At 41.2% G+C, this 27,924-nt stretch overlaps 1 protein-coding gene across 1 annotated transcript in view; it reads left to right on the forward strand.

The window, feature by feature from the left end:
• Window positions 1–90: 90 nt before the first annotated feature.
• ralgapa1 (Ral GTPase activating protein catalytic subunit alpha 1) overlaps window positions 91–27,924 on the forward strand; it is a gene marked incomplete in the record, with an annotated part of 70,003 nt that continues 42,169 nt past the window's right edge. The window contains 27 exon segments of the mRNA XM_062439716.1: window positions 91–457; window positions 4,152–4,262; window positions 4,383–4,432; window positions 5,740–5,797; window positions 6,196–6,239; window positions 6,889–7,066; window positions 7,263–7,369; window positions 7,870–8,008; window positions 8,198–8,406; window positions 9,313–9,636; window positions 9,861–10,214; window positions 10,355–10,503; window positions 10,647–10,770; window positions 11,366–11,512; window positions 11,873–11,963; window positions 12,385–12,549; window positions 16,635–18,521; window positions 22,341–22,465; window positions 23,362–23,596; window positions 24,010–24,195; window positions 24,297–24,467; window positions 24,586–24,779; window positions 24,866–24,964; window positions 25,172–25,327; window positions 25,625–25,753; window positions 25,961–26,086; window positions 27,448–27,506. Of these exon segments, the coding sequence (XP_062295700.1) occupies window positions 352–457; window positions 4,152–4,262; window positions 4,383–4,432; window positions 5,740–5,797; window positions 6,196–6,239; window positions 6,889–7,066; window positions 7,263–7,369; window positions 7,870–8,008; window positions 8,198–8,406; window positions 9,313–9,636; window positions 9,861–10,214; window positions 10,355–10,503; window positions 10,647–10,770; window positions 11,366–11,512; window positions 11,873–11,963; window positions 12,385–12,549; window positions 16,635–18,521; window positions 22,341–22,465; window positions 23,362–23,596; window positions 24,010–24,195; window positions 24,297–24,467; window positions 24,586–24,779; window positions 24,866–24,964; window positions 25,172–25,327; window positions 25,625–25,753; window positions 25,961–26,086; window positions 27,448–27,506 (5,723 nt within the window).

Here is a 27,924-nt window from a genome sequence, read left to right on the forward strand (position 1 = left end):
TCCTCCCATCTCCGCCATGATGTTTTGGGAGTGAGCAGCAGCAGCAGCAGCTACTTGAGCCTTCAGGCTGCGGACTGTTGTGAAGGGAGCTGCAATGGATGGATGCTTTTTTTACAAAATATTTGTCTTAGTGTAAACAAAATGTTTCCCTCTTGGCACATTTTACGCATCGATATACTCCGCGCTGTTGCGGGAGGTTGCTGAATCTTAATAAATGCTCCGGGAATAACGGGTTTTTCAGTTATAATTTGAAGATTAACGCTAGCTGAAGCTGTTTGAAGTGGCTACACTCACAGCTAGCTCCTCTCATTTGCTGTCTATCATCGCATTCTTGTGTCTCCTGCCTCGGGAATGTTCTCCAAAAAACCTCATGGGGACGTCAAAAAGTCAACACAGAAAGTGTTGGACCCAAAGAAGGACGTGTTGACTAGACTCAAGCATCTCAGAATAGTCATAGGTAAGTTATAAACCCATGTTAGCCTCTACAGGGAATGCCACACCAAACTCCGTAGGAAAATCTCCACATTTAAAGCTGCCTCGCATTGTAAATAAAGACACAGCCTTTTATGAGCAACTTTAAAACTATTTAAGATGTTTTAGCATCAGCTCACACGTTCGGCACCTTATATGTCAGTTATAAAGATTGTATGTCATTTACTTGGTTAACGTTGTCATTTCTCTCATTCGTTAATCTTTGGAGTTAACATTATGGCTTTCTGGTCGTAATTTCTCAGAATCACTATGTTGGACAGTAATGAGCCTTTTGAACACAGTGAATAATAAGTGACGTGTTAAAAATGAATTATGCTGGCCCTTTGGAGTTGAAAAAGGTTGAAAGACGACTTTATATTGTGTTTCAGCGGTAAAGCCTTTATATTGTCAGATTCATGAATATTATTTGACTTTAAGTCGCTGCATTGAGGAGAATTAGGCGTATTAAATGTGCTTCCTTGTGAAAAATAAGTGCACTGCCTCAAACGAAGCCACAGAGATGCTACAAGCTGTTAGTCAGGCTGTTGTGATTTCTCCAGAGGTGTGTCTGAGTGCTGGACAAAGACATGGTGTGTGAGTGTTTCTTTAACAAGCATTAAGATGTGTTACAACATAACAGCAGTTGCAATGTTTTTAATGTGTGGGAGAACAGGCAGGATGACAGGGTAATTGGTGTGAATATGCGATGTCTGTTTGTGAGTCTCTTTTGTGTATCTTTGGCACACGCTTGCTCTCGCACATGTACACACCCACAAACACATACACACACACACTGACCGGAGAGGGAAACAGCCTCTAGTATTTCCTCTCAGTGTCCAGTACAGTAGCTTGCCTTCCTGTTTCTATTGTAAGAGCTACTAAACTGTGTGTGTGTATGTGTGTGTGTGTGTGTGTGTGTGTGTGTGTGTGTAACAGAGAGAGAAAGGGGTGTGCCCCCTCTTCGTGCTCTGTGGGGGAAAGCAAGACCTTGATAACAATCACAGACACAAATGCACACGCACACACTTGCAGTTACATTGTTGGAGAACTAACCCCTCAGACGGCTGAACAATAGCCAAACACATCATTTTAACTATCATGGTGCCAGACCACCTCTTGAAGAAAATGCACTTGGGCACCGTTAGTTATAGCTTTGATATGAATAACTGAAGCAGTGCCAGTACGTGCAGAAAGCAGGCTAAATATACCCTACAGCTAGATCTGTTTGTCCATGTTGATAATGTTGCCCATGTAAACATCATTCTCATGAAACAACACATTACACTGAGAAGTTTCCTGAAAAATGTTCACCATTATAATTGAAAATAGAGACTGAGCACTAAGAGGGATGGGCTTTTTTTTGTTTTTTTGTGTAAGTTTCATAATAGAAGAGAATAGTTGATATTGAATCACAAAGAATGATTCAACAAGAAGCTTTACTTTGCTTTGTTATCCTTTTGATGCAATCAGGCTATTAAGTAAATGCCCTCAAGTCCTGTTTGTCTCTGTCGATGATGCCAGAAAAAAAAGAAAATTGCCAGCCCTTCTGTTGTGTTTAGGATAATGACTGAACCATCATTCTGTTTATTTGCACGTTTTTATAATCTTGCCATACTCTGAATCAGCTACTTTCAATGAAATTTGTGAGTTGTCACCTCAGTCATCCCCATCTGATAAAGATTTAGTCATTCCATAACTGTCTATACTGTAGATAAACAGTGAAGGGTGTGAAACCTTTGAACAGAATATAAATGATTTTACACTCCCTCATTGAAATAATAGGCAAGGCATGGCAGCTTTATTTATATAGGGCATTTCATACACAGGGGCAACTCAATGTGCTGGTTTAGAATCAGCTGGTTTAAAAACAAACCATTAAACAGTAAAAATTGGAAACATTAAAACATACAATTTAAAACAGGAAACCCCAACCATAATAAAAAAAGAAACACAGCACAGAAAAATAGAAGGAAAACAAAAAGGTAGACTAAAATAGAGCATAACATTTGAGAGTGCAGCATAAAATAATAATTTGCTTTAAAACTATTAAGAACATACAGTGCAAATGAAAGATTCATATTTAAAGTGCTTTAAAAGAGCTCAATCATAAGCATATCAAGAGAGAAATGTTTTCAACCTGGATTTAAAAATATTCACATTTGGGTCTGATTTCAATTCTGTTGGTAGCTTTGCTCCAGTTGTGTGCAGCATAACAGCTAAATGCTGCTTCACCATGTTTATAGTAGTGAAGTTAAAATCCTCATTTGTCTTGATACACCCTGGAACCAACTCAAGGAGCCCTAGGAGTCCCTGGACCTTAGGTTGGGAACCGCTGCTCTAAATAATATAGTCCTGTGTGTACAAGCAATTTAGGACAGTCCAGTTAATGACAGGATATCACCTCTATATCAAATGACAGGGTCAGAAGTTTCTCTCAGCATTAAGAACCAAACTTCATCTTTCTGTTTCCACCACAATGATGACTTCTGTGTTTTTTTTGGCTTTGTCTTAGTCTGGCTTAAATCAGAATGCAGCACATTATGGAAACCTGTGAGACAGCACGTATTGACTAAAACAGGAAGATGAGCGGTTCACACCTTGTTGCATTTACATAGAGGAGCAGGTAAATGTAGCTCTTGTCAACACCTGAGGTCTGAACTCATGTAACATGCAACACTATAACTTAATGCAGCTCTGAGGACACGTAGGTTGAGTGAGGAAATACATTTCTGCGGGTTTTTGTAGGGAAGTTGTTAAAGCTCATCAGCTTGAGACAAGGCCAGTGCAATCAGGAGGTGAGAAATGTCACTGCACAGAGGAAAAGATAGAAAAGCACTCAGCGAGGCCACCAGCACCTTACAAGGGCAACTACTATGGCATGGAACATGAAGTCTGTGTGTGTGTTTGTGTGTAGGTGTGTGTGTGGCAAAGTTCAGCTTTCGGACGTCATATAAACAAAGTCAGAGACAGTCTATTAACAGAGGCTCTTCCGAATGTGTGTGTGTGTGTGTGTGTGTACCTGTTGGCATGCATGTGTGCAGCTGTGCCGTCCCACATACTTGTGTATTTTCTCTATGGTTTGACCCGGGTCTACAGCGGCGGCTGCGCTCTCACTCAGTACGAGCGTGTGTTTTATCTCACAGTCTGAATCAGCGTGTCTCCTTCCTAATGACAGCTGGCAGGGTTGAGGCAGAGATTCAGACCAGATCACATTAAGGTAAACTTCCTATCTTTTCGGAGCAGTACGTCTCAAACTGTGGCCAGGACCCAGAGTCTTTCCTTACCACAGCTCAACGTGACAACGAGTGTATTTAGAGAACCCTGATGCTGCGGTGAGGTTATGTTACTAAAATGTACTTCCTGTGATGAAAAGTCAGAAATATGCGGTCTTCACAACACAAGTTCTTCTCATTATTTTAGATGCACTTAGACTTCTAAATTGAAAATCCTTCAGAATATATCAACCATCACATTGTTTCTCTGACTTCATACACCTGTGTGAGTGAGGGAAGAGATACGTGGATGTCAAATAAAGAAGCACATTTGAACTGTGGGAGTGTTCCAAGTTTAATGAACATTTGATGTGAGGGACTAGTTTGTGCACACTTAACCTCACTGTTCTTCACCCGAGTGTGTGTTTTAGCCAATTCTCATCTTTATTTCCCCCTCTTGTTTTGCAGAAAATGCAGAGCCCTCAGAGCTGAAGCAGTTCTTCGACCTGAACTACTCTCACATCTACTATGTCTTCTTCGAGAACTTTGTCACCATCGAGGTCAGCCTCAAGCAAAAAGGTAAGTTTCACCTACGGTTCAGCTTTATCAGTGCAGGTAGCAGCTCTGTTTAATAGCAATATGTACTTTCTGTTAGATCCATATCATGGTGGTGTTTTTCAAGCAAGTCTTATGTTTCAGGTCACAAGTCTCAAAGGGAGGAGCTGGACTCAATCCTCTTCATCTTTGAGGTAATAAAATATTACACGTTTCTGCTCAAAAAGGAAAAAAAAAGTGGGATAAAAAATGTGTTTATTGCAACCATAGAATTAAGAATTGACTTAAACTTGTCCATCTCACCTGCACATTGATTATAATTCATTAACATGTATTAGCAGCACACCACCTCTAATAAACCACCTACTGTAGCACATGCTCTCATTATTACTCATGAAGTCTTGTTTGGTAAAATGTTAGGTGTGTTTTTCCACCTGCATCATCTCTCTCATTACTAGGAAACAAAAGGAGCACACACAGCAGCAAGGGGAACAAGTTTTACTTCTACAAAGTTATAGAGGAAGTATAAATTCATATAGATTATTTATGAAAGAGACGTCATTTCTGAGGAAACAAATTTGGTGGAATGCGTGTGTAGAAATGGAAGTTTCACTTGTGGTATTTTGCTCTCTGGACCTGGAACGAAAACGGAGCTTCGACATTGAAACTGTGAAACTAAATCACAGAGATGTTAACAGTTCCACGAGCCTCTAACTCTCATAGGTGGTCTTGGTCAGTACCACAACACCAACTGGCATTGACCTCAGACCAAGACCACAGGCATTTAGCAACACTCAGAGCTGGGCGGTGGTGCTTCAGAGCAGCCAGGATAAGATAGCAGAGAGAGAGAGAGAGAGAGCGAGCCTGTGTGTGTGTGTGTGTGTGTGTGTGTGTGTGTGTGTGTGTGTGTGTGTGTGTGTGTGTGTGTGTGTGTGTGTGTGTGTGTGTGTGTGTGTGTGTGTGTGTGTGTGTGTGTGTGTGTTTTACTGACCTCCATTTGCCCCCTCCTCACGCTCCACATACTCTTCTTTAAATTCAGAACTGGGCTGGGCAAAACACAAGTCCAGTGAGCACTTTGGTAAAAGACTGTGCTAAAAATAACTTTTCCATGTTAGGTGTGAGTTGAAGTTTGGATTCCACGACAACCTGAATTAATAGAATATGATATTATGAATCTCTCACTAAGTTAAATGTACTCATATTGCATTTTGACCACCATTAAATTGTCTGAATCCAATATGGTTAAATTGAAAACAGCTACAACTTCAGCTTACATTTACATCCCAGTCTAAAAACCAGATTCTTTAATGTTCATGTCAAGATATTAAAGACTTGTGAGGTAATATCTCAAATGTAACCATCAAATTAAGTGTTATCACAATAGATATACAGATATTTACAGTAGCTTTTAGGCCATATTGTCCAGCCTGAGTTGGGAAGCCAAATAAATAAAAAAATAGTTTTTTTCATATCTGTCTTTTTTCTTTTTCTTCCTCTTTAGAAAATCCTCCAGCTCCTACCAGAGAGAATTCAGAGGCGATGGCAGTTCCACAGCATCGGTAATAGTCACCCAAACCCCACACTCAACCTCTTAAAGACATGTATAGCAGCTTCTCACATACGTGCACACTGGCTGATCAGATTGTCCCAGTGTCGCTGAATCAGGCTGAACCAGTTTTTGGCTGCTCATATGATGGATAAGTTCTAGTAATTTCAAAACAGCTTGGAAACTTTACAAATACTGAAGAATGTGTGGCATGATGTTGTCGAAGAATTCCAACAACATGTTTCCGTTTTTGATAAGATGCGTTTAGTGCAGTTGGATATCTCAGTATTTCCCCAAATACAAAATCATGTAAAATCTGCACAATTATATATGTAGAACTGACTAACTTGCATTATATTTACTGAGCACTTCAGTTTAAAATGATTGGGCTGACATGTCTTTCTTTCTCAGGGCTGATCCTCAAGAAGCTGTTGCACACTGGGAACTCTCTAAAGGTACTCACTACTCTGACCAGAGGGTCTGTTCTCCAAGAATTAAAAATATGCAGCACACTACATAGATTAAAAAATATATATTGAAAAATTAACATGATAAATAAATATAAAACTGAGGCATAAACATTATGGTACATATGAATTTTGTAATGGATTTTGTTATACATATATATATATAAAATCCTGGTACTTTTGTGGATATTTAACCATGAATATATATACGGAAATATGTATATATATATATGGTTGTGTATTTTCAGTGTATTATTATATGTGCATTATGTATGCATTATTACAAATGTGTTGTGTGTAAATGTAGGGATCTATTCAAAAAATGAATGTAAAAATGGTCAGTGTTATAAGTCTACACCTTGTTGCCTTTTTTTAGTTTGTCACTGTTTCTAAGGGTGATAGAGAAAAAAAGGACATGATTATTTCCTTTATTTATTTTTCATATGTACATACATTTTAAAATGACTGAACTTATTTTAACTTAACTTAACTACTCAGTTAGCCCCAGATCCTAGTCCTCCTTCCTCCTAGCCCTTCTTAATTTAATCATGGAAAAAAACTCCCCACAATATTTCAAGTGATATGTATACTAATTTGGATTCTCTTCACACCTCGTCTCTCTCATCTTGCGCTGTAGATCCGCCGTGAAGGTGTGCGCTTGTTCCTGCTGTGGATGCAGGCACTACAGACGAACGCAGAGCGCGAGCAGCTCTGCATGTTTGCCTGTTTGATTCCCGGCTTCCCGGCTCCACTCTGCCACGGCACCCCACGCACCTTGGACACGCTGATCAATCCGTCGCTGAGCTTAACAGAGAGTTAGTAGAACAAATACACATAATCACAGTGGAGGTAGAATGATAAATGGGCTTTTATTAAAGAAATGAGCCAGTATTTGAGATAATGGACATGATTTTTAATCTCATACATTTTTCCCACATTCTACAGAGACTAGACATGTAGCAGCATATTTTTAATGTATCCAATGTAATGTTTCTCCGCTCCCCCCTGCAGCTCAGGTGACCCCAGAAGAGATCACTCCACTGGTTCCTCCCCAGTCAGGTGACAAGAACCAGGAAGACCTCACTGCTTATTTTCTAGAAGCGCTACTGAAATACATGGTAAACCAGGTATTCTCATTATTTCTTACTAACAAAGCTAACACAGCATAATTACACAATAAGAATGCTCTGACGCTTTACTAACGATTAAACATGTGGGAGAAAGCAGGAGTTCTATCAGCTGCTGACATGATCAAACACAAATATGGTGGTAGATTAATCATTCATTTAATCACTGACTAGCATCACTAACTAACCCTTTATACAAGTATCGTCCCTTATTGACACAGCGCTAGTATTTCCTCCTCTTGCTGCTATCACACTCATGCATGTTTACAGACAGACACACACACACACACACACACACACACACACACACACACACACACACACACACACACACACACACACACACACACACACACACACACACAAAGTGGCACATTCTCCCTTTAAAACAATGGAGCTCTTCTCCACTCTGCCCTATTTTGCGTGCGTAATGCCCTCTTTATAACATGAGCTTGTTTGTCTTTGTGTGTGTGTGTGTGTGCATCCGCCAGGCCAAGTCTCTGGAGTGGCGTTGTAAAGACAACCACGAGCGCGGTTTCAGCTTCCTGTTTGGTCACTTCAGGAAGTTTTACCTTTCTCTCATCTTTCCCAACTTCGCTATGGAAACCAGCCTCTACAGCCCCATCCTGGGTCAGTACAATGAAGTCATTAAGATCTACCTGTGAGCTTTTTTTAAATGCAACATTTAACTTTTAGCAACACAAAGGATGATTTTAAAGCATGTTGAAGTATTTTAAATGCACCGCTGTCCACCCAGAAAGTCACTGGAATACCTTGACATAACAGGACTATTATAAAGATCATCGTCTGTCCTTGCAGATGTGCCTCCGATGCGGTCAAAGCCCTACTACAGCGTGGTGCGCAGGGAGCAGGACGGTGGTGAAACCATCTACTGCACCAAGGAGAGTTTCCTTCAGGCTCGAGTCATCTTCATCCGCTGGCTGGTTTCTTTCTGGCTGGAGCCACGACCCAACACGCACACGCACATCCCAGGAACAGAGGGAGAGAATGTCCCCAAGAACATACAGGTAACACACACACATATTGTGGTAAAAGACAGTGTAATAGTGGTTTGAGTTACTTTTTTATGCTAATGTCACTGAAGTGGACAAACGTGAGCTCCTGTTTTTGAACAAGGCAAAAAGCTACTAAACATCAGGTAGTTAGAACAGTAGTTGGTGAGATGTTTGACAAAATGATATAAAATAATATAAAAACGTTCTGTAACACCAGCTTAGTTCATAAATGAAATGGATGATAAAATGTTACTTAAAGAACGGGTTAACAATTTTTCATGGCAGTCTTAAAACAACAATCAGGTGCCCAAATGAACATTGAAAGAGGTTTTTCATGCCATAATCAATCATAATCCCTTCATAATGCACTAATGATGTAAGTGAATGGGGCCAAAATCCACAAGCCTTCTTCTGTAGCTTTTATTCAAGTCAAAAATGTATTTAAAAGTTTATCTGAAGCTCATATTCAGCTGTTAAAATAAGTCAAGTCTAGCAGATATAATTCAACGTTACAGTCTTTTTAGTGCCAAAGTTCCTCTTTTTGTTACTATACTTCAACCACAGATCTACGAGGAAACCCAGAGGGAATTTGATGCTAAAAAGACTGTAAATGTGTCAGATATCTACTTGATATGACTAACTCAGACTACTGAAGCCTCATATAAGCTTCACATCTACTTTTAAACGACTGTGTTGATGACAGTGGATTTTGGCATCCATCACTTACACTGAATGCACATTTGAAGGGGATCTTTTAATAGTGAGTATGAACAGCAGGAATGATTACAGCAAGAAAAATGTTCAATGTTCAGGTTGTTGTTTTAAAACAGAAAGATTGTGATCCCTTCCTTTAAGATATTATCTCTGTCTTGTACTTACTTTCTTACCTCACTGTACATCTCACCTCTTCACCTCCAGCGAGCAGCAGCCGGACTGGCCGCTCGCTCTGGAGGCAGCTCAGAAGACAGCGGTGTGGGAGGCATCCGATCTGACAACCACCTGGAAATTAGCGGGGTCTCGTTAGGACCAGGAGGAGGCAGCATGGGGATCTGCGGGGGTCCGGGGACTGGGGGTGAACCTGAACAGAGTCACTCCAACACGTCTACGTTGACAGAGAGAGAGCCCAGCTCCTCCTCACTCTGCTCCATGGACGAAGAGCAGCTAACGGACATGGAGGTGGTGAGGAGAGTCCTGACCTGCTCCAGAACCAACGTCAACTTCATCACTGAGATCTTTAGACAGGTGAAGAACTGATTTTTACTTTTTAGTAAATAGTAAATTGAGCACAATGGAACTGACACATATTAGTCAACAGTAATAAAAATATAAATTACAAAGCATGCACCAATAAAATATGAATTATGTCTACATTTGCTGGTCTACATAGTATTTTTCTAACGCAAGTAGATATAGATAACGTAAGAAATATCACGATAACACTCATATATCTGTTTCTACCATCATAGGCCTTCCTCCTTCCCATGTGCGAAGCTGCAGCAATGCGAAAAGTGGTCCGTGTTTACCAAGAGTGGATCTCCATGGAGGACAAGCCAGTGTTTATGAAAGAGCCAGAGGAGGGACCCTACCCCATAGCCACTGCCAACAGTATGGATACAGGCTCTCGGCTCGGAGACAAGGACGATGATGTGAGGAGTCACCTGAAATCAGACATATAATCATCTGCTATATTTTAAAGTACAGGTTGGTCGTGGGAACAGGTCTAAACTGTGTGTTTATTTTCCTCTCAGGGAACAAACAAAGCGATTGACAGTGAACTGTTGGAGTACAGTGTTCATGCTGGAGTTCAGACTACACTACAGGTATGAGTTGCACGCACAAACAGAAATGTATTATTGTTGCAGACTTCTTGTTTCTGTTCCTCCTTCATCTTGTAGGATTGTGCTTTAGAAAGAGATGCTGGACCCATTTTTACATCCAAACTACTTGTCTTCTTCTTAAGGTCTTTATCACCCACTCCTCCAACGTTTTCTTACTGGAGCCGGCCAACGACATCAAGATCCTTTTAGAGGAGCACGTTGACATGTGCAAGAGAGTCTTAAACATCTACCGCAGCCTCGTCATGCATGAGACAATGGACCAGAAAACATGGTAAAAACAAGAGCAATAGATCACACTTCTTGGACTGGGGGAGCACAATGAAACAACAAAACCACATCTATTTGAATATATTTCAGTTGTGTCAAGTCGTTAAAGCTGTCCTCATATCTGCTTGTTGTTACGGTGGTTTGTAGGGAACAGATCTTACTGGTTCTGCTGAGGGTGACAGAATCTGTGATGAAAAGACCTCCATCCATCATGCCCCCGGGCAAGAAGAACTTCACACTGTCAGGCAGATTGGCTGGACCTATCTTTCAGGTACTATCACTACTAGACACTAGCTGGAGGTGTATTCTATGGAATTGCTAAATTAGTTTTATACAGTATTCCAGTGTTATTTGTGTCGTGTGAGTGGTAATGGAATTGTCAACAAGAATGACTCTGGCTCTAAATACTAAAGTTATTGGCACCTAAAACAATATGTCAAAGCACATTATATCAGTGTAGAGTGACTACAGGCAAATGATACATTTATAATGATATTCTTATCTAATTAAAGAGCAATTTATTTGAGTACAAACTTTGTTTCTGGCTCCCAAATTAATCAACCTTCAAACTGTACTGCCTTCTTATCTTCTATTGAGAAGACAGTGATGGTAAAACAGTCAATAGAACAAATAATAAGTAGCAGCTCTGCTTACACAACAATGTTGTTTTATTGTGAAAAACATGTGTTGTCCTACAATCATAAAAACATTTAACAACATGCTGTATACCAAAATCTTAAAGTATTGATAGATGGGTGTGACCCAGCTGACTTGTGTTTTGTTTTTATGAGGAGAGATCTGGAATGGCATTTTCTTTCTTATTTCATCACTCATCTCTCACTCTCTCACTCACTTTCTTTGCAAAGACACTGATAGTAGCCTGGATTAAGGGGAACCTGAACGTCTACATCAGCAGAGAACTGTGGGACGACCTCCTCTGCGTCCTCTCCTCCCTCACCTGCTGGGAGGAGCTGGTGACGGAGTGGTCGCTAACCATGGAGACCCTCACTAAGGTATCGGAAGTTACTATACTTTGAACAGGTGTTTTATTAACAAATTTTATGTAGAACAAGTCACCTGAGTTTTTTAAAATTCACCTACTGAGTGCATCTGCACATAAAAAGGTCATGAAGTGAAAAAGAGGATGACTTAAATGAAAGAAACAGCACTTCATCTCCTGTTTTTAAGCATCTGTTTTCACTTTAAATCCATTTCTCACATGCCCGCCATATTGTGATTAAATTACATTCAGAAATCTATCTGACACATATTTCCTTTCTCTCTCAGCATATAAAATATTTGCTTTTAGCTTTCAGTTACAAGATCATGAACTCAGTAAGTGTTAACACACTGTGTATTTCTTTGTGTCTTAGGTGTTGGCCAGGAACCTGTACAGTGTTGATCTGAACGAGCTGCCTCTGGACAAACTCAGTGAACAAAAACAGAAGAAGCATAAAGGAAAAGGTTAGTCATTAGAGTCATTAGAACCCTTTACTGCCCCTTTAAAAGAGATGCAGAACTTCCTAACAGGGGATCTGAAACGCAGCCAGCCGCAACACTGAGGGGGAATTACAACCTGTTTACACAATATGATAATCCTTAGTTTGATATCTAATGTGCAAAAAAGTCAAATTTACACAACTTCTCAAAGATTAGCAGAATGAATATATATTTGATAGTTTAAAGTTAAAATATCCAGACATATGAAACAAAACAAGAATGAAAATTGAAACATTTACAAAATAAAGCAAAGTATAATCCATTTAAAAAAAGAGAGATGTGTCACATCTTTACACTGGTTAGCAGCTGTCAGCAAATAGCATATGTCCTTTAATAAAAAACAGGTGTATGTGTACTGACAAGCATTTCTATCTCAACTGTGCAGGTATAGGTTCTGAGGGCCAGCGGCAGATTGTGGATCGCTCCTTCTCTAAAGGTTGGAGCAGAGACCAACCAGGCCAGGCGGCAGCCATGAGGCAACGGAGCGCCACCACCGCCGGCTCACCAGGCATCGAAAAGGCCAGGAGTATCGTCCGCCAGAAGACTGTAGGTCAGTATCTCTCCTTTTTGAAATGACCTGTCCTCCTTAATCTAACTTATTTAGTAGTAGCCAGACTCCCAGATGTCACTCTGTATATCCTGTTTAAACTGGCTGAGATGTTTATAGATGAGTGTCGAAGGAGGAGGAAAACTAGCACCCTGACGGCTCCTCCTTCTTCTCAAGTCACTTTTATTGGACTTGACTTTGTCTCTCCTCTTTGTTTGTCTGTCTGACAGGAAGTTATGTGTATGCTTACTGTCATCCCTCCTCTACAGCTTCGTCTTGTTTATGTGAAGCCTTCAACCGTGACCATTGGTCGTTGTAAGCTATTAATAGAAGTACTGAAATAGTAATGTTATGCAGTCGTCATATAGCACTCCATATAACATACACACGTATTTTCTTATTTTACATTGTGTTTGCCATTAATTAGTTATGATAATAGTTTAACTCTTACATACTATTCGGATCAAATTTGACCCGTTTTGACTTTCAACTTCAATTTTTTACTCTTTTTTGATCACTTTTCCTCAAGTGGCCCAAAATGCACAAAAATGAAAAGAAATATATTATTTTTTATTTTATTTTATAATGTTATAAAATAATACTTTTGTATAGGAACTAAAAGGCTGTTCTGGGTGAAATTTGACCCGTATCTATTGACATGTTTTTCAGTTAAATGAATAGTTAATAGTTTTAATAAGATAGTAGTTATGAGGATTTATTTTTATGGTGTAGCAGTGAAGACTGATGGCTCTAATGGTTATACAATACCCCACAGTTCCATAAAGTTCTTGGCATTTCCAGTTTCAATAAAACACATTCAAATCATTATTGCTATGTTATATTTTCATGTCTTAGGTCAAATAGGACATGATGTGATAATAGGTGTTTTTTCTCCAAAAATGAGTGGTGTAAAACCTAAAAAATACACTCTCTCTGCTCTCTGAAACATTAATCAAGGTTTAATCACACATTTATTGATCTGTCAAGATCGACTATTTATGAGGGGATTCTTAGACCGGGTCAAAATTTACCCACAACGTTCTGTGAGGGAGTAGAACATGAACAGTATGTAAGGGTTAAATAAATATGATTCTTTTCTAGTTTTCAGTAATTATACATGGTTAATTGGTTAAGACCAATCAAACAATTGGCAGGGTGTCTGTAGACCATTGCTAAGTTTCTCACTTTAAAGTCTTTTCCCTGTTAGAAATGGATCAGTTCATACTAACTAATTTCTTCCAGGTCTGCAAACACCTTCATTTTCTTATGATATGAAAGTGAAGTGTACCTGACTAGCTTTAAATATGTAGTTTATGTATCGTGCTCCTGAGGAGGAGATCTGAGCTGTCTGGAGTGCCAAGCCGCCGCCTGCCTCTCACTGTCTCACTGTCTTTCCTCCAGAGCTAACCCTGTCTCACTCCTCCTTCACCTCCCCCCTGTCTCCCGTCCTCTGTGTCTGCCCTCCAATATTCCTCTTTTCTCCACCGTCCTGTCGCCCTGGCTGTTTTCACTCATTTCTTGACTTTCTCTCCCAAAATACCTCTCCATTCTATTTTTTGCCTTCCCTCATGAATAATTCATTTCTTTCCAATTTTTCCTCACTCATTCTTTTCCTCCAAACACTTCACCCACTTACATTTTTCTTCTTAATGATCCCTTCATCTTTTCTGATATTTCTTCTCAATTGCCTGCTACTTTTCCATCTTCATCCCTCCTTTTCTCTCTCTCTCTCGCCTCCTCTCCTTGATTGCTTTCACTCTTTTGCCTCACCCCCCACCCTCCCTCCATCCCTCCCCTTCCCTTCCCTTCTTCTATTTCTCTTCTATCTCTTCTTCCCACCTCTTCAGCCCTGCGTAGCTGTTCTACGGGGGACTCTCTGCTGTCCTCAGCCTTTATCCGCAGTGCTAAGAGTGCTCCTGCTCTGGCTCCGCCTCTTCCTGTCCTCCTCCACCACCACCACCCTTTACTTCCCCCCCTTGCCGACCAGCTGGCAGGTACACACTCTTTGCACTACCTGTCTGCCTGCCTGCCCGCCTGCTGTCTGCTTAGAAACTTTACATGTCCGTCAGACAAACTTTATGCCTGTCGTCTGTGTTACAGTCAGCTCCTATCTCGACATCTTTGGCATAAACAGTTTGCATGTAGTAGCATCTAGAATCATACAGCATCCCTCTTTTTTGACCCATGTCTAGGCTCATTAGTGAGAAATGCTTGAACATCAACGGTGCATCTTCCCCAATGAAAATGTGTGATGACTCATCAGCATTTCCTGATATTTTGCATGTGACAGTGGATGAAAAACTGCATATTGTTGCTCTCCACTTGAGATGTTTGTCGTTTTAAAAATAGAGGAAATGAGGATAAGATAAGGAGTTCTTTTTATGTTGTGCGTGTGTGTGTATGTATGCTACTATCATCACTGTATTTAAAAGTGTTGAAGGAGGGATGAAAATATTGCTCTAGACAGTGGAAATGGAGAATAGTTTGTTCAAGTTGACATGATTTAACTGAAGGTTTTGCTTAAGCAGTCACAAACAAAGCACTTTAAATACTTTATGATATATTTATGAAATTATAAACAATTTTTTTTCCTGAAGCACAACATGTTATACATTCATTTTCATACTATTTGATATAAACTGTGTAATTCTGTTGTTTTCACATTTTCCCGCCTGCCAATTTTGTTGCATCTGCATCTTTTACTCGTCTGCTTGCCCGCATGCATATTCCCCACACTCAACTCTAGTCGTCTCTTTTCTCCCTTATACCCCTCTTGTGGAGCTCCCCCTACCACTGAGGTTTTCTGTGATATTTGATTCTAATGCCATTTATTTTTGGGATGGCATTTCATTTGACTCCTCTCCTTCTGTTGAGTAGGCGATGTCGACGATTTTACTTTGATCGTATGCTTTTACTTACATGTTGTACTGTGTGTGTGAAGAGTGTATGCAGGACTTAATTGGTGGTATGGCTTTCCATGCTTACTGTAATCTATTATTTTCAAAAGATTTTTACTCATTATGTAAGTACAAGTCAGTTGCTATTATATTGTGAATGAAAGCAAAAGAGAATCATTTTAATTTGAAGGCAGGGGTTTTCTCTACCCAGACAACTGCAAATATTGAGTTAAAACTAATAGTATTAATCATAATAATAACTTTTAGCACTTTTTATACAAAGTGTTACATTTGAAGCATTAAAAACAAGGACAGCAAGTAAATTCCAAAGCATAGACATTTTAAAAAATGAGAGGAGAAAATTTTAAAAGAAATATTAAAAAGAGGAAAAAAATAGGTTAACTAAAAGCTTTGTGCTAAAGGTATGTTTTACGTTATTTTTTTGAAAAATGTCCACAGAGGGTTGCCTGTTTGATGTACAAGGGCAGATTGTTCCACAGTTTGGGTACAAAAATCATGAAAGCAGCTTCCTCACTTTGTTTGCAGAGTTCTTTTGACGCAATCAAACGACCAGCTGAGGAGGATCTCAGGGCTTTTTGAAGTTGATAGCATATTAGAAAATTCATGGATTTATGAGGGTGCTTTACCGTTTAGAGCTTTGTAGGTAATTAAAAGGGACCCTAAAGTCAATACTAAAAGAAACAGGAAGCCAGTGCAATTCAGCTAAAACAGGAGTGATGTGCTCCCTCTCTCTCGTTCTAATTTCTTTATAGACTTTTTTTGGAGAGACTAGTAAAAAGTGCATTGTAGTAGTCTAAAAAAAAATCAAGACCCAAACAAATGCTGCTCATTTCTCCCTTTTTTAAATTTTTTTTTCTTTCTATATTAAACTTCATACTCAACTTTCATATGAGACTGAGGAGATCCACATCCAGCATCCAACTATTATGTCTTTTTTCCCCAAGTCTTAATTACTTTTTTTTTTAACTCATATTTTCTTACATAAAATGTTATTATCCTGTCACTCCAGCCACGTCAGAAACAACAATCATACTCGAGAGAATACTATGTGTCTGTAGATTTGTGTGTGTGTGTGTGTGTGTGTGTGTGTGTGTGTGTTTCATTTAACATACGTGCGTAGTCCCATTAACCTCTCACTTAACCTCCCCTCCGTTCATCTTCACTCACCAGACCTCGAGGACCCGCCGATCACGCTGACGTCCCGCCCGTCTCGGATGCGCCACTCCTCCCAGAGCGACGAGGCTCCCCCGGCCTCCTGCTCCGAGGTGTTCCAGGCGGCTGGGGCTTGTGACCTGGATCCCCCGGCCCCTTCCTCCCTTGCGAGGAGCAGCAGCGCCTCCGATGTCATGGAGCCTTTCATCGCAGAGCGGGTCAAAGGTGAAGACCCACAGAGGGATCCCAGTCTGATCCCAAACCCCCACCACCACCACCACTCCACAGCCGCTTCTAGCCACACAGCTCAACCACTCCCACACCTCCTCCACTCCTCTTCTCCCACCCCTTTTACCTTCTCCAATGGTGTTGTTTCCTCTACCTCAGACGGACAAGATGACGGTAGTGTGTGTGACCAGTTCTGGCAACAGAGCGGCTCTCAAAGCCGAGGTTCTAGTTCCGATTGGGTAAGCGACTGGGATTCCGCCTTCAACTTTTCCTCTGAAAAAGAAATAGATGTAGAGGAGGGTGAAACGGGGGCTGCGGGAGAGGACGATCTATTCTCCTCTATTCGGGACTATTTAACCCACAAGGGAGCTGAGAGGAAGGAGGAGGCAGGAGAGAGAGATAGTCCCGGTCATGCATTAGAAAACAATGCTGCACCTTCCCCTGTACCTGTGCACACCGGGGTGGCTAGAACGCAAGTAGAAAACGCAGGACAGGTAGGAGAGGCAAGAAAGGTGGTGAGAGAGGAGAGGCAGGTTGTAACAGAGGACAGGCAGGTAAGTAAATCAGTGAGACACAGCAGTGTTGATTCGATAGAGGAGAACGACACAGAGCAGCGGAGCATCTACGAGTGTCTGGAGTTGCAGTGTCAGTGGCCTTCACCCAATGCTAAGGGGAGCGCTAGTTTAGAGAGACACACCGGGGAGAAGGAGAAAAGGGGAGGAAGTACAGGAAGAGGAGGCGGGTGGGAGGGAAAGTCTGACATGTGTAGGGAAAGGGGAGAAGAGAAGAAGGATGTTAAAGAAGCATCTGCAAGCGATAGGTTTCATTTAATCAGACAGGATGCTAACGTAACAGAATCTAGCACTGAACCAATTCAAACTCCCCAAATTGTTGACCCAACTAAGCACAAGATGTCCCGTATTAACGTCAAGAAGCATCATTCCGGGGGTGTCCATGTCAGCTTTAGGCCATCCACCGAGTCCGTCCAGTTCCACAACCCCCTCGAGAGCAAAGAGGCCCACTGGAAAGCCAGGCTGCGCCGCCTCAGTCACTTCCACACTCACAGCCACTCAGCCGGCGAGAGGCAGGGGTCCGGATCTGGGGCGGGTTCAGGGGGCAAGCTGGGAGCAGGGGGTGCAGGTAAGTTCGCCTCTGTGGCAGGTATTGGCCATAGAGTAGGGGCGCATGAGAGAGCAGGCTCTGGGACTGTTACTGACAACAGCGGGGCAGGGGGCGCAGCAGGTGCCGGAGGCCTGGAGAACCGGGCCGGGACCGGAGCTGGAGACAAGGACAAGCAGCAGCATCATGGATCTTGTGCGGGATCCGGTCTGGGTCCCGAGGCTCACTCAGAGGCTTCGGCAAGCAGTTCAGGGTCTTCTGGAGTGTCCTCAGGGGTGCGTGGCCGCCTGGGGCGCTCCGCCTTACGATCTAGGGCCTCCCGCTCACGCTCCCAGGAGCCGGGCAGCACCGTGTCACGGCACCACCAGGGGGCTCTTCTCGGTGGCATGTATAAGACTGTGGTTCACGCTCTGTCCTCCAAGCCCCGGCCTAGGGGTCAGGGGTCATCCCAAGGCTCGTCGCCACAGCGGCAAGGCAGGGCTGCCATGGGCGACGCGTCGCTAAGAGACCTCTACTCCCACGTCCTGGGCTACTTTGGACGAAAGACGACCACGCCAGGTGAGGATCGCAACGAACGAAGCGCTCACAAAGGGCACAACACCAGTAAAGTCCACCAACAAACTACGGAAAAGACAAACATCACAAAACACAAACATCAACAACTCTCTTTTCCTTTTTGGCTGTTCTTAACTGGTTTGTTATGACGGAATGATTTTTTTTTCTTTTTTGTTTTTGGGCTGAAACTCATCATCTTGCTGCTGGACTGAAATTCAAACTCCCTGTTGATGTGTTTCCTCTTGAACGTAGCCCCTCCTCCAGCCTGTCGAGGGGCCCCTCCCTCTTCCTACTCCTCCTCCTCCTCCTCCACCTCCCCCCACCCCTACCCACTTGCTCCTCTACCTCAGAGCCCCCCCCCCACCCCCACCCTCACCCTCCCTCTTCATACTATCCTCTTCCTTCTCAAGGGGCTGTGGGATTTTCTTTTCCTTCTTTCTCCACCACCATCACCTCCTCCTCCTCCTCTCTCTCCTCGATGTTGCATGCGGCCACCTCGCGCCTCCTTCGCCTCCTCCCCGGACTCCAGCCCCCTTTACAGCTGCACAGAAGGAAACAACAGTCAACAGAATAAAATAAGGCACAGATAAAAATCATATGGATGTGGCTATGCATATAAAACCCTCATAGAAAGTCCCCAAATGTTTTGTGGCATTTCCTGTCTGAAAAGCTTTGTGTTTTCCATCTACATGTGTAGCTATGAAATTAAGTTTATCATAAGTGATGTGAATTTTTTTAGACATATTGTTGTAGTTCATTCTCAGACCACTAGAATGCAGTATAAGCCCTTATGTGAGAAAGGCCATCTTTATAATGATGGTATATACAGAGAGTTTGAATGGATAGGAAAACGTATTCAAATCAACATCCTGGTATGGTTGTTTGCCTTGTACACTGCCACAGGATAAAATGAAGCATGATGATTGATTAACTGCATATTTGAATCAAATTGAAACACCCTTTTCTATTCATTTTAATTCTCTGGGGCAGCAGACTACAGAATTGAGGTTAAATCATCTTGTCTTGAAAATTAGCCGCCGGATCGGTGCACAGTGATTCATACCGTCTGAATCTGTCTTGATGTGGAATTACTGTCGCGCAGCCATTTTTTTGTTCACCTTATTCAGATACATCAGTTTCTTGCTGACTTGTGCCAAATGACACTTGCCAGCTGCTTGCAAGTTTCTTTGGTTTGTCTACTTTTGTGCCAGATATGTGGGATTTGCCACAGTATAGATGGAATTATTCTGAAAGGATTAACCATTGAAGTAATCTATATGGATCAACAATATTAACACCAACTTCCCTTTTTTATTTTAATAACTATATTTATAACAACCTCAGTGATCTGGTACTCCATGCAGACTAAAACCATAAATGATAGGCTGTGGTTGTGTGGTTGTCTGGCTGGCTGGCCCCTTTTGTGTTGAACTAGTTAAATTCTGCGGCTGCTGATGGTTACGCATAATCCTCCGTTCTATAAACACAGGAGCCCTCTTATCAGTTTAACCACACAACTTCACAGATCAAAGCGCTAAAAAAAAAAGAAAAAGACTATGCTCAGCTGATCAGAATGAGCTTACTCAACCAAGATTGGGATTGTTCCTGTAAAAAGAGAAGCATGCTTCCATGTCTTAAGACCTTGCAAATGAATTGACATCGAAGCTTACATCCTTTTTTCCACGGGCACAGATGCTTGAGCTGCGGTGTACTATATCTGCCTCAACACAGCAGCTGATTATTTTCCTGAACTACAATAACCCCCACCACCACCACCACATTTAACCAAGCTATCTCACCGTTAAGGTCAATTGGCCTTAACTCACAAGAAAGAGAAGTGCTTCTTTTTAAAAGACTAAAGCTTTCAGTAGTTTTGTAGTTGCTTTGTAATCTAAAAGTCACCTGTAAGTTCTCTGATGTGCTCTGCTGCGCTCTGCTGTCAGAGTTTTAATAAGCTCCTTTTGTAGTGTTTCTAAAGTGAGCAAATTAGCACCTAGTGGATCAGCAAGAAAGCCTGTACGGCTGCTTTGTAGAACTTGAGGGATTCATCATCAATGTACAATGCTGTAGGAAGACCACAGAATATTGCTGTTTTCAGAATATATTCTGATGTGCCCCACAAATTTAGGCAGTATGGCTTTTTTTGGAATTGGAGACAAGGCTGTCCATAGCTTTTAGTCATCTATAATTTGGGGGGAAAAAGAATATCTCTTTATAGAGATAGCCCAAGTAGTTAAGTAAGCTCATCCTAATTGGCTTAGTAAATATGCTACATGTACATTTTTATTTCATAGATCTGCAAACAAAATGCTATCATGCTCATTGTGACCCCATGCTGTTTTATACAAATATAGTCCAGATAGATGTGTTTTCAAGCTTGTAAAGCCATTTAAGCGGACAGAAGCCGTGTGAGTGAATTATAGTGTGAGCTAACATCATAGCTTAGCATATCTTAAGTGCTCCTTTAACTCAGACTATAATACTAGCCTTTTTATACTGTAATTCTAACAAGAATACAGTTTACACGTCAGCATTTATGTATTGAATCTTTAGGCAAGCCCTTTGTGTCATCTATAGATGCCACTCCTGTTGCTGTTGTCATGGCAAATAACCATTACAGTATAATAATCTCTAACTATACATGACAAGCATCATGGAAGAAGACCTATAAATAATTATATAATTGTAGTTGCGAAAGAGACACCAACTATTTTGACTTTTTTTTACTTTGGTAAGTTTGTTTGCTGGCAGCCTCTGTTCTCTCCATATGATCACTGTGGTGAGTGAGTGTAAGGCAGTGCAGTTTGAACATAACCTGTCTTGTTTTGTGGATGTTTCTAGCCTCAGGTCTTGTTTTTCCATCACCTAGGTGGCAGCAAAGTCAAGATTTTCATTCTTGTTTTTTTAAGCTTTACCGATAACGGTTGTGGAAGTAGCCCGGCTCTGTCAAACAACACCAGCCTGAGTTTCAGGAATCAAAAAGACTAGTTGGTTAATAATGTAGGCAGCACATTAATGGACACTTTTTGTTAATCAGAGGTTATAAACTCACACTGACCGCTGGTGTCGCCTCCAATCTAACAGCAACATAACTCATAGTAACAAAACTGCACTAATGTGAGCCTCTGATATGCTGCCTGTTTGGACCTAACAAGGTGACACACACACTCTCATTCTCTCTCTCGCTCTTTGTGCATGGTGTGAATTAACTCTCGCATTGCTTTTCTGGTGGGTTTGCCTGCTGTGTCGTGGCTTTTTTAAATATTTTTTTTACGCTCAGTCTTTTTGCTTTTTTACTTCAGGGCCTACAGTACATACACATCAGGACCGATCTTATAATCTAAAGAGAGAGAGAAACTACGGTTTGTTGTGTGGATATTGTGGATATTGTATTATAATGTCTGATCACTTAACTATCAGCATTTAAACAGTCATTTAAACACTCCACGGTTCATAATGGCACCACTGGAGTTGTGTTGACTGTAAAGAAGTCCCACAGCTTCCTTCTTGGGAAGTCAAATAATACAGTCAGCATCTTTCTTGTAACCCAAGAATACTACTTAATGGACTTGGCCAGCAAATCACATTTGATACATAGTTATACCACAAATTCCTGAAAGTTATTACTCAGATTTGTGTCTTTTAAGCTGTCTGTGTGGGTATGGATCTATCACTGTCTATCACTGCCTACGTCTTACCTGTCTGCGTGTCCATCTGTTTGTGTGTGTTAGTGTGTGAACGTGTGCATGTGTCTATTTCTATCTTAGACTGACTATCATCTGCCTCTGTGTTTGTCTTTAATGTGTGTTTGTCTATGTGTAGCCAACAAAGAGGAGGTGGTCCAGAAGGCCCGTCCAGTGTCTAGCGATGTAGGAAGCAGCAACCCAAACTTCTCTGACCTCATGGATGAGTTCATCCAGGAGAGACTGAGGGCCAAAGGAACAACGGTCAGTATAACACACACTCACACACATGTCAGACCATGGTCACTTTTGGGGACATGACATAGACTTACATTCTTTTTTTGGAGAAGTACCCTAACCCTGACCATCACCACTACTTGCCTAACCCTAACCTTAACTGCTGACCCAGAAAACAGCCTTTTCCTAATTGGAGACATGACTTTTGTTCTCAATTGCACAAGCTGTCTCCAATTAACTGGTCCCTAGACTGAAAATTGTCCCCAAAAGTAGCCTCCGACAGAACATACACACACACACACACACACACACACACACACACACACACACACACACACACACACACACACACACACACACACACACACAACAAGAATATAATTAGAACAACACTCAGGAATCTACAGTATAGCCGACCAATATAGGATTTTTGAGGCTGATACAAACATTTTTTTTTTAAATGTGTTGTTTGTAACAGTTGTTTTGTAAGAAATGTACAGGGTATGACATTACAGTAAAGGAATGAACTCGTCACCTCCGATGTACTAACTGTGAAACGGTTTTAACACGTTTTTGCCATTTTGACATACACTCACATACAGTCACACATCTACAGAGGTGGAGATACAGTGGAAACTTTCACATTCAACCCAACCTTTTGTGACTTTTGCATGTTTAGTTATTCTTTTGTAACGTTTTCAATTCTCCACTTGATCACTTTATTTCACCCCAGACTTAGCTGCCTTTTTGAATCAATTTTGTCTTGTCTAGTGTTTGAAAATGTCTTTCATCTCAGTCATGTCTGTGTGAGTCTCACCTCCCATGTATTTTACTTCCATCATCTACCAGAAATGTACATTTACAATCTAACTTTGCCCTCACTGAAAGCACATTTAGACCCTGTTTCCTCCTTGGACACGCAGGGCCGTCGTGGCAGCAGCCCAGGCAGTCTAGAGGTTCCCAGGGACCTGCCGGAGCTACTTGAGGCTGGTCAGAGTCCTGGATCACGACCCTCAGATGACCCTCGGCCTATTGACGATCCGGGTGTTCCCTCTGAGTGGACGTCACCCGCTAGTGCCAGCGGATCCGATGTCATCAGCTCTGACAGCCAGTCGGACTCCTTTAACGCCTTTCAATACTCCACCTGCAAGTTTGATAGTAAGGAGCCCACACCAGTTGTTTTTTTCCCTTTACATATACAAACTGCGACAATGCTACAGGATTTTTGAAATGTAGCTTTTTGTACATTTGAAATGATAGATCAACCCCTGTAGGTTTCTGTCATGGGATATAAATATATAGTATATTAAGATGAGAGCAGAAAAATCACCTAATTTAGATTATTATTTCTCTCTGTTTCTTTAAATTTGTAAAACTAAATTCCCATCATGTTTTTGACATATTATTGCAAACTTTAGCAGGAAACTATGGTTAAAAAGTAAATTTGTGCACTCCCTATTTGACCCAATGTGGAATCCTTGCTAAAGAGAGAAACCCTAAATAGTCTTGTTTGAATTTTAAGCCCTGGAACCTAACATAATTCCTAATGTTCAACATTGTTTTTTTGGTAGATTTTACTTTCACTTCAGAAGCATGCCCAGGTGGAGTCGGATCTGGAGGAGGAGGACGAGGCAGCTCACTGGACCAGGACAGCCTAGGAGGAGGCGTGACCTGTGAAGAACACGAAGTAGAAAGTTTGACGACGCTTCACATTGACTCAGAGACCAGCAGCCTTAGCCACACTGTCACTGTGACTGGTATGTGTGTAATATGATCATTGTGAAGAACATGGACGTATTTGGAGTTGTTGCTCCAGTGTATTCTTTTCTTCTCTTCATGTACGACTTATTATTTGTAGGTTCTGAGAGTGCGTCTCCCATGCATTCCCTCGGAGGCTCTCGATCTCAGACGCCGTCCCCTGCCACGCTGACAGCAGAGCACGCCGATCGCACACACTCCCAATCGCACACACACCTCCAGCTGGACCAGAAGCTCCACAACTCTGTCTTACAGACCCCAGATGACCTAGGTAACACTCACACACACAAACATTTAAACACATGAATTTATCTCCACCATGTTTCCTTCCACTGAGCTCTGTTGTCAATGAGAGAGGAGTCACTGATTAATTGATTGATTGATTCCAGAAACGAGCGAGTTCCCAAGTGAGGACTGCAGTGTGATGGCAGGTGGCTCGCTAACTGGATGGCACGCAGATGTTGCCACGGTAATGTGGCGGAGGATGCTAGGTATCCTGGGGGATGTCAATACCATCAAAGATCCAGAAATCCATGCTCAGGTCTTCGACTACCTTTGCGAACTGTGGCAAAACCTGGCAAAGGTGCGTACTGATACACATGATTAATACAGAGCACGTTCTATAAAGATCCTGTAACTAAAAACTACTCTTTTTTTTTTTTTTTTCAGATCAGAGATAATTTGGGTATTTCTCATGACAACCAGTCATCACCCCCTCCCCCTGTTCTGATCCCACCCCTGAGGATCCTCACTCCATGGCTCTTCAAGGTAGGTGTGAGTAGTGATCACTACAGGACATTGAAGTCACACATGAGATTAAGGGCCATCTGTATTTTGCTAGTAACTAATACTGTCATATTAATTGTATTCAGTGTGCCTTAATATACTGTAGTAGCCAGTTAACAGATACAGTTCTTATATACTGTTTTTTGTGCACATGTACATATGTTTGAGTGTGTGTGCATTTTCCACCAGGCCACCATGCTGACAGAGCGTTACAAGCAGGGGAAGCTTCATGCCTATAAACTGATCTGCAGGATCATGAAAAGGCGGCAAGATGTTTCCCCAAACACAGACTTTCTCACACACTTCTACAACATCATGCACCAAGGACTGCTGCACCAAGACCAGGTAATGTGTGTGTGTGTGTGTGTGTGTGTGTGTGTGTGTGTGTGTGTGTGTGTGTGTGTGTGTATTCATGCACAAATAAACATTTAAAACAATACATAAACAAACGTATTCTATCAGTAACCACTGTGTTAGTTTCCGTAGAATTAATTTACATAAAGGTGCCAAAATCTGTATGTTTAACTATTGTATCATTTTCTACTAAGTCAGATAGATGGATGGACTAAGAGCTTTTGCAGAGAATGAAAATGTATTACAGCAATAAGGGTGTGATTGATTAATTTGTTTCTTTCACTGTAGGACATTGTGAACACCATCATCAAGCACTGCAGTCCTAGGTTCTTCAGTATCGGTCTACCTGGAGCCACCATGTTGATTCTGGACTTCATAATTGCAGCTTCTAGAGTCACTGCCTGCTCATCACTAAATGTAAGAAACACAGAAACACACCTGTATACAGTGTTGTTCAGCACAAATACAGTTTGATACACATGCACAGTACATGCTCACACATCACATACTGAAACTTGCACAAAATACTTTGATGAAGAGAGAATTACATTTTTAAATGTATTTTATCTATCGGTCTCTTTACATTTATTTTTTTCTTTTTTCCTTCTGGTTTCTCCGTCCCAGGCCCCGAGAGTGGAGGCCCAGATCCTGCTTGGGTCTCTGGTGTGTTTTCCCAACTTGTATGGGGAACTCCCGGCCCTCCATCCCACCACAGCTGACGTGGTGCTCACCAAGTTCCCTGATGTCAAGGTAAACTAGAAGAAAAAGAAGAAGAAAACTTATTTCAGACACACCTGTAGGTCCATATCAATAAAACAAAGATATGACTTGCACTTGTACAGTATGGGAGCTTAACTCTTAATCTTTATACATAATTTCAGAACCTCAAATCATTGATAAACACCTCATCAGTCATTAATAAATTGGTGATTAATTCTTAATGAAGCTTTTAGAGAGCAGAGAGTGTGTATTATTTAGCTTTTGGGTTTTATTGTTGATGAAGAAAAAATATTTAAAATCACACAATATAATGGTCCAACGTTATATTACATCAGAGAACATAACGCTTTAATTTAATGATATTAAAGTTGAATAAACTGTGTTTTAAAAAAAATATATATATATATATGGGTCAAATTAGACCCTGAACAGTATATAAGATTCTGAAAGCATCATTAAATGCCACCTGCAGCTTCTTAATTTAACTGCCAGCATATTATCTTGTGCATACATTTTACAACATTGATGCATCACATAAATCATCCCTGACGATGTGACCCAAATATTTTACTCTGTTTACCATATTTAGCATTTGATCCAGCATCAGAAAAGAAGGAGAGGAGAGAAAGGATGTAGCTTCTGATCCTCCTTGGTTTTAGCAATCATCATTTTTTAAAAACAAGAGAACATTAAGTTGAGATAGGTCATCATGCTTATATCACAGGAACTGAGGGAAATATGTCAGTGTGTTTTAAAACTAACATCTAGCTAAACCTAGGATCGAACACTTAATCAGAACTTTATTTACTTCTCTGTGTAATCCAGGTCAGCCCAAACCCTGCAACACACGTCTGCTCTCCTCAGTGGGTCTCAGAACCAAACTAATAGGTTAATGTCTCATCAGTCATTCTTGTAACAGTCTAGAGCTATGGGAGTAATGTTGTTATTGTTGTTGTTGCTGCGTAAACAGTTAATGCCATGCGCGGCAGCATCTCTGTCCGGCTCGCTGGTTCCTTACAAGACAGAAACCGGTTCTGAATCACTAAGCGGCCATTAACGCTGACCAAAGGGACCAGACAAACGTGTGTGTGTGTGCGCGTTTGCATATGTGTAGATGTGTCTGTACTGTGACTGTGTGTCCATATTTAGTGTTTGTATAATATATATTAACACTTCATGAAGTGATTCTTTGAATACGTTTTCTCATTATCTGAAAGACAAATCAGTTAGAGTTTTCACAGAGTCTCTTCAGAAAAAAAACCTGGAGGAAAGGTTAATTGAACACAGATGAGGAGTTTCACAGTGTTTACATTACAGCCCAGCTCAAAACTAATACTTTGCACTGTGATAGATAAATTAACCGTGTTTGCTCTGTATGCTTTGTGTTTCAGGAGCACATTATCAAAACCATCCTGACCTCTGCGCGGGACGAACCCTCCGCGCCTGCTAGGTAAGTGCACAGTGTGTGTACGTGTGTGTACGTGTGTGTACGTGTGTGTACGTGTGTGTACGTGTGTGTACGTGTGTGTACGTGTGTGTACGTGTGTGTACGTGTGTGTACGTGTGTGTACGTGTGTGTACGTGTGTGTACGTGTGCACCTTTGGTATTAGCTTTATTTACTCTGTTACTACTTTATGAAGTACTACCTTTTTTAAACTGAGAGAGGATTTGACCCTTCTCTGTGGTAATTTATGAGGTCAGAATTTGTTATGGTGTTTTATTGGATTGCATAATATTTAAAGAGGTTAATGGAAATTAAAACGGCAAAACAGCAAAACACATGACTACCTGTTTGTTTTCACATACTTGTTTTCTGTTTGTCTGTTTTTTTTTGTTTTTTTTTAAACATATATATGTACATTTGTTT

This window comes from Scomber scombrus, chromosome 19, assembly GCF_963691925.1.
Source record: "Scomber scombrus chromosome 19, fScoSco1.1, whole genome shotgun sequence".
NCBI classification, from domain to species: Eukaryota; Metazoa; Chordata; class Actinopteri; order Scombriformes; family Scombridae; genus Scomber; species Scomber scombrus.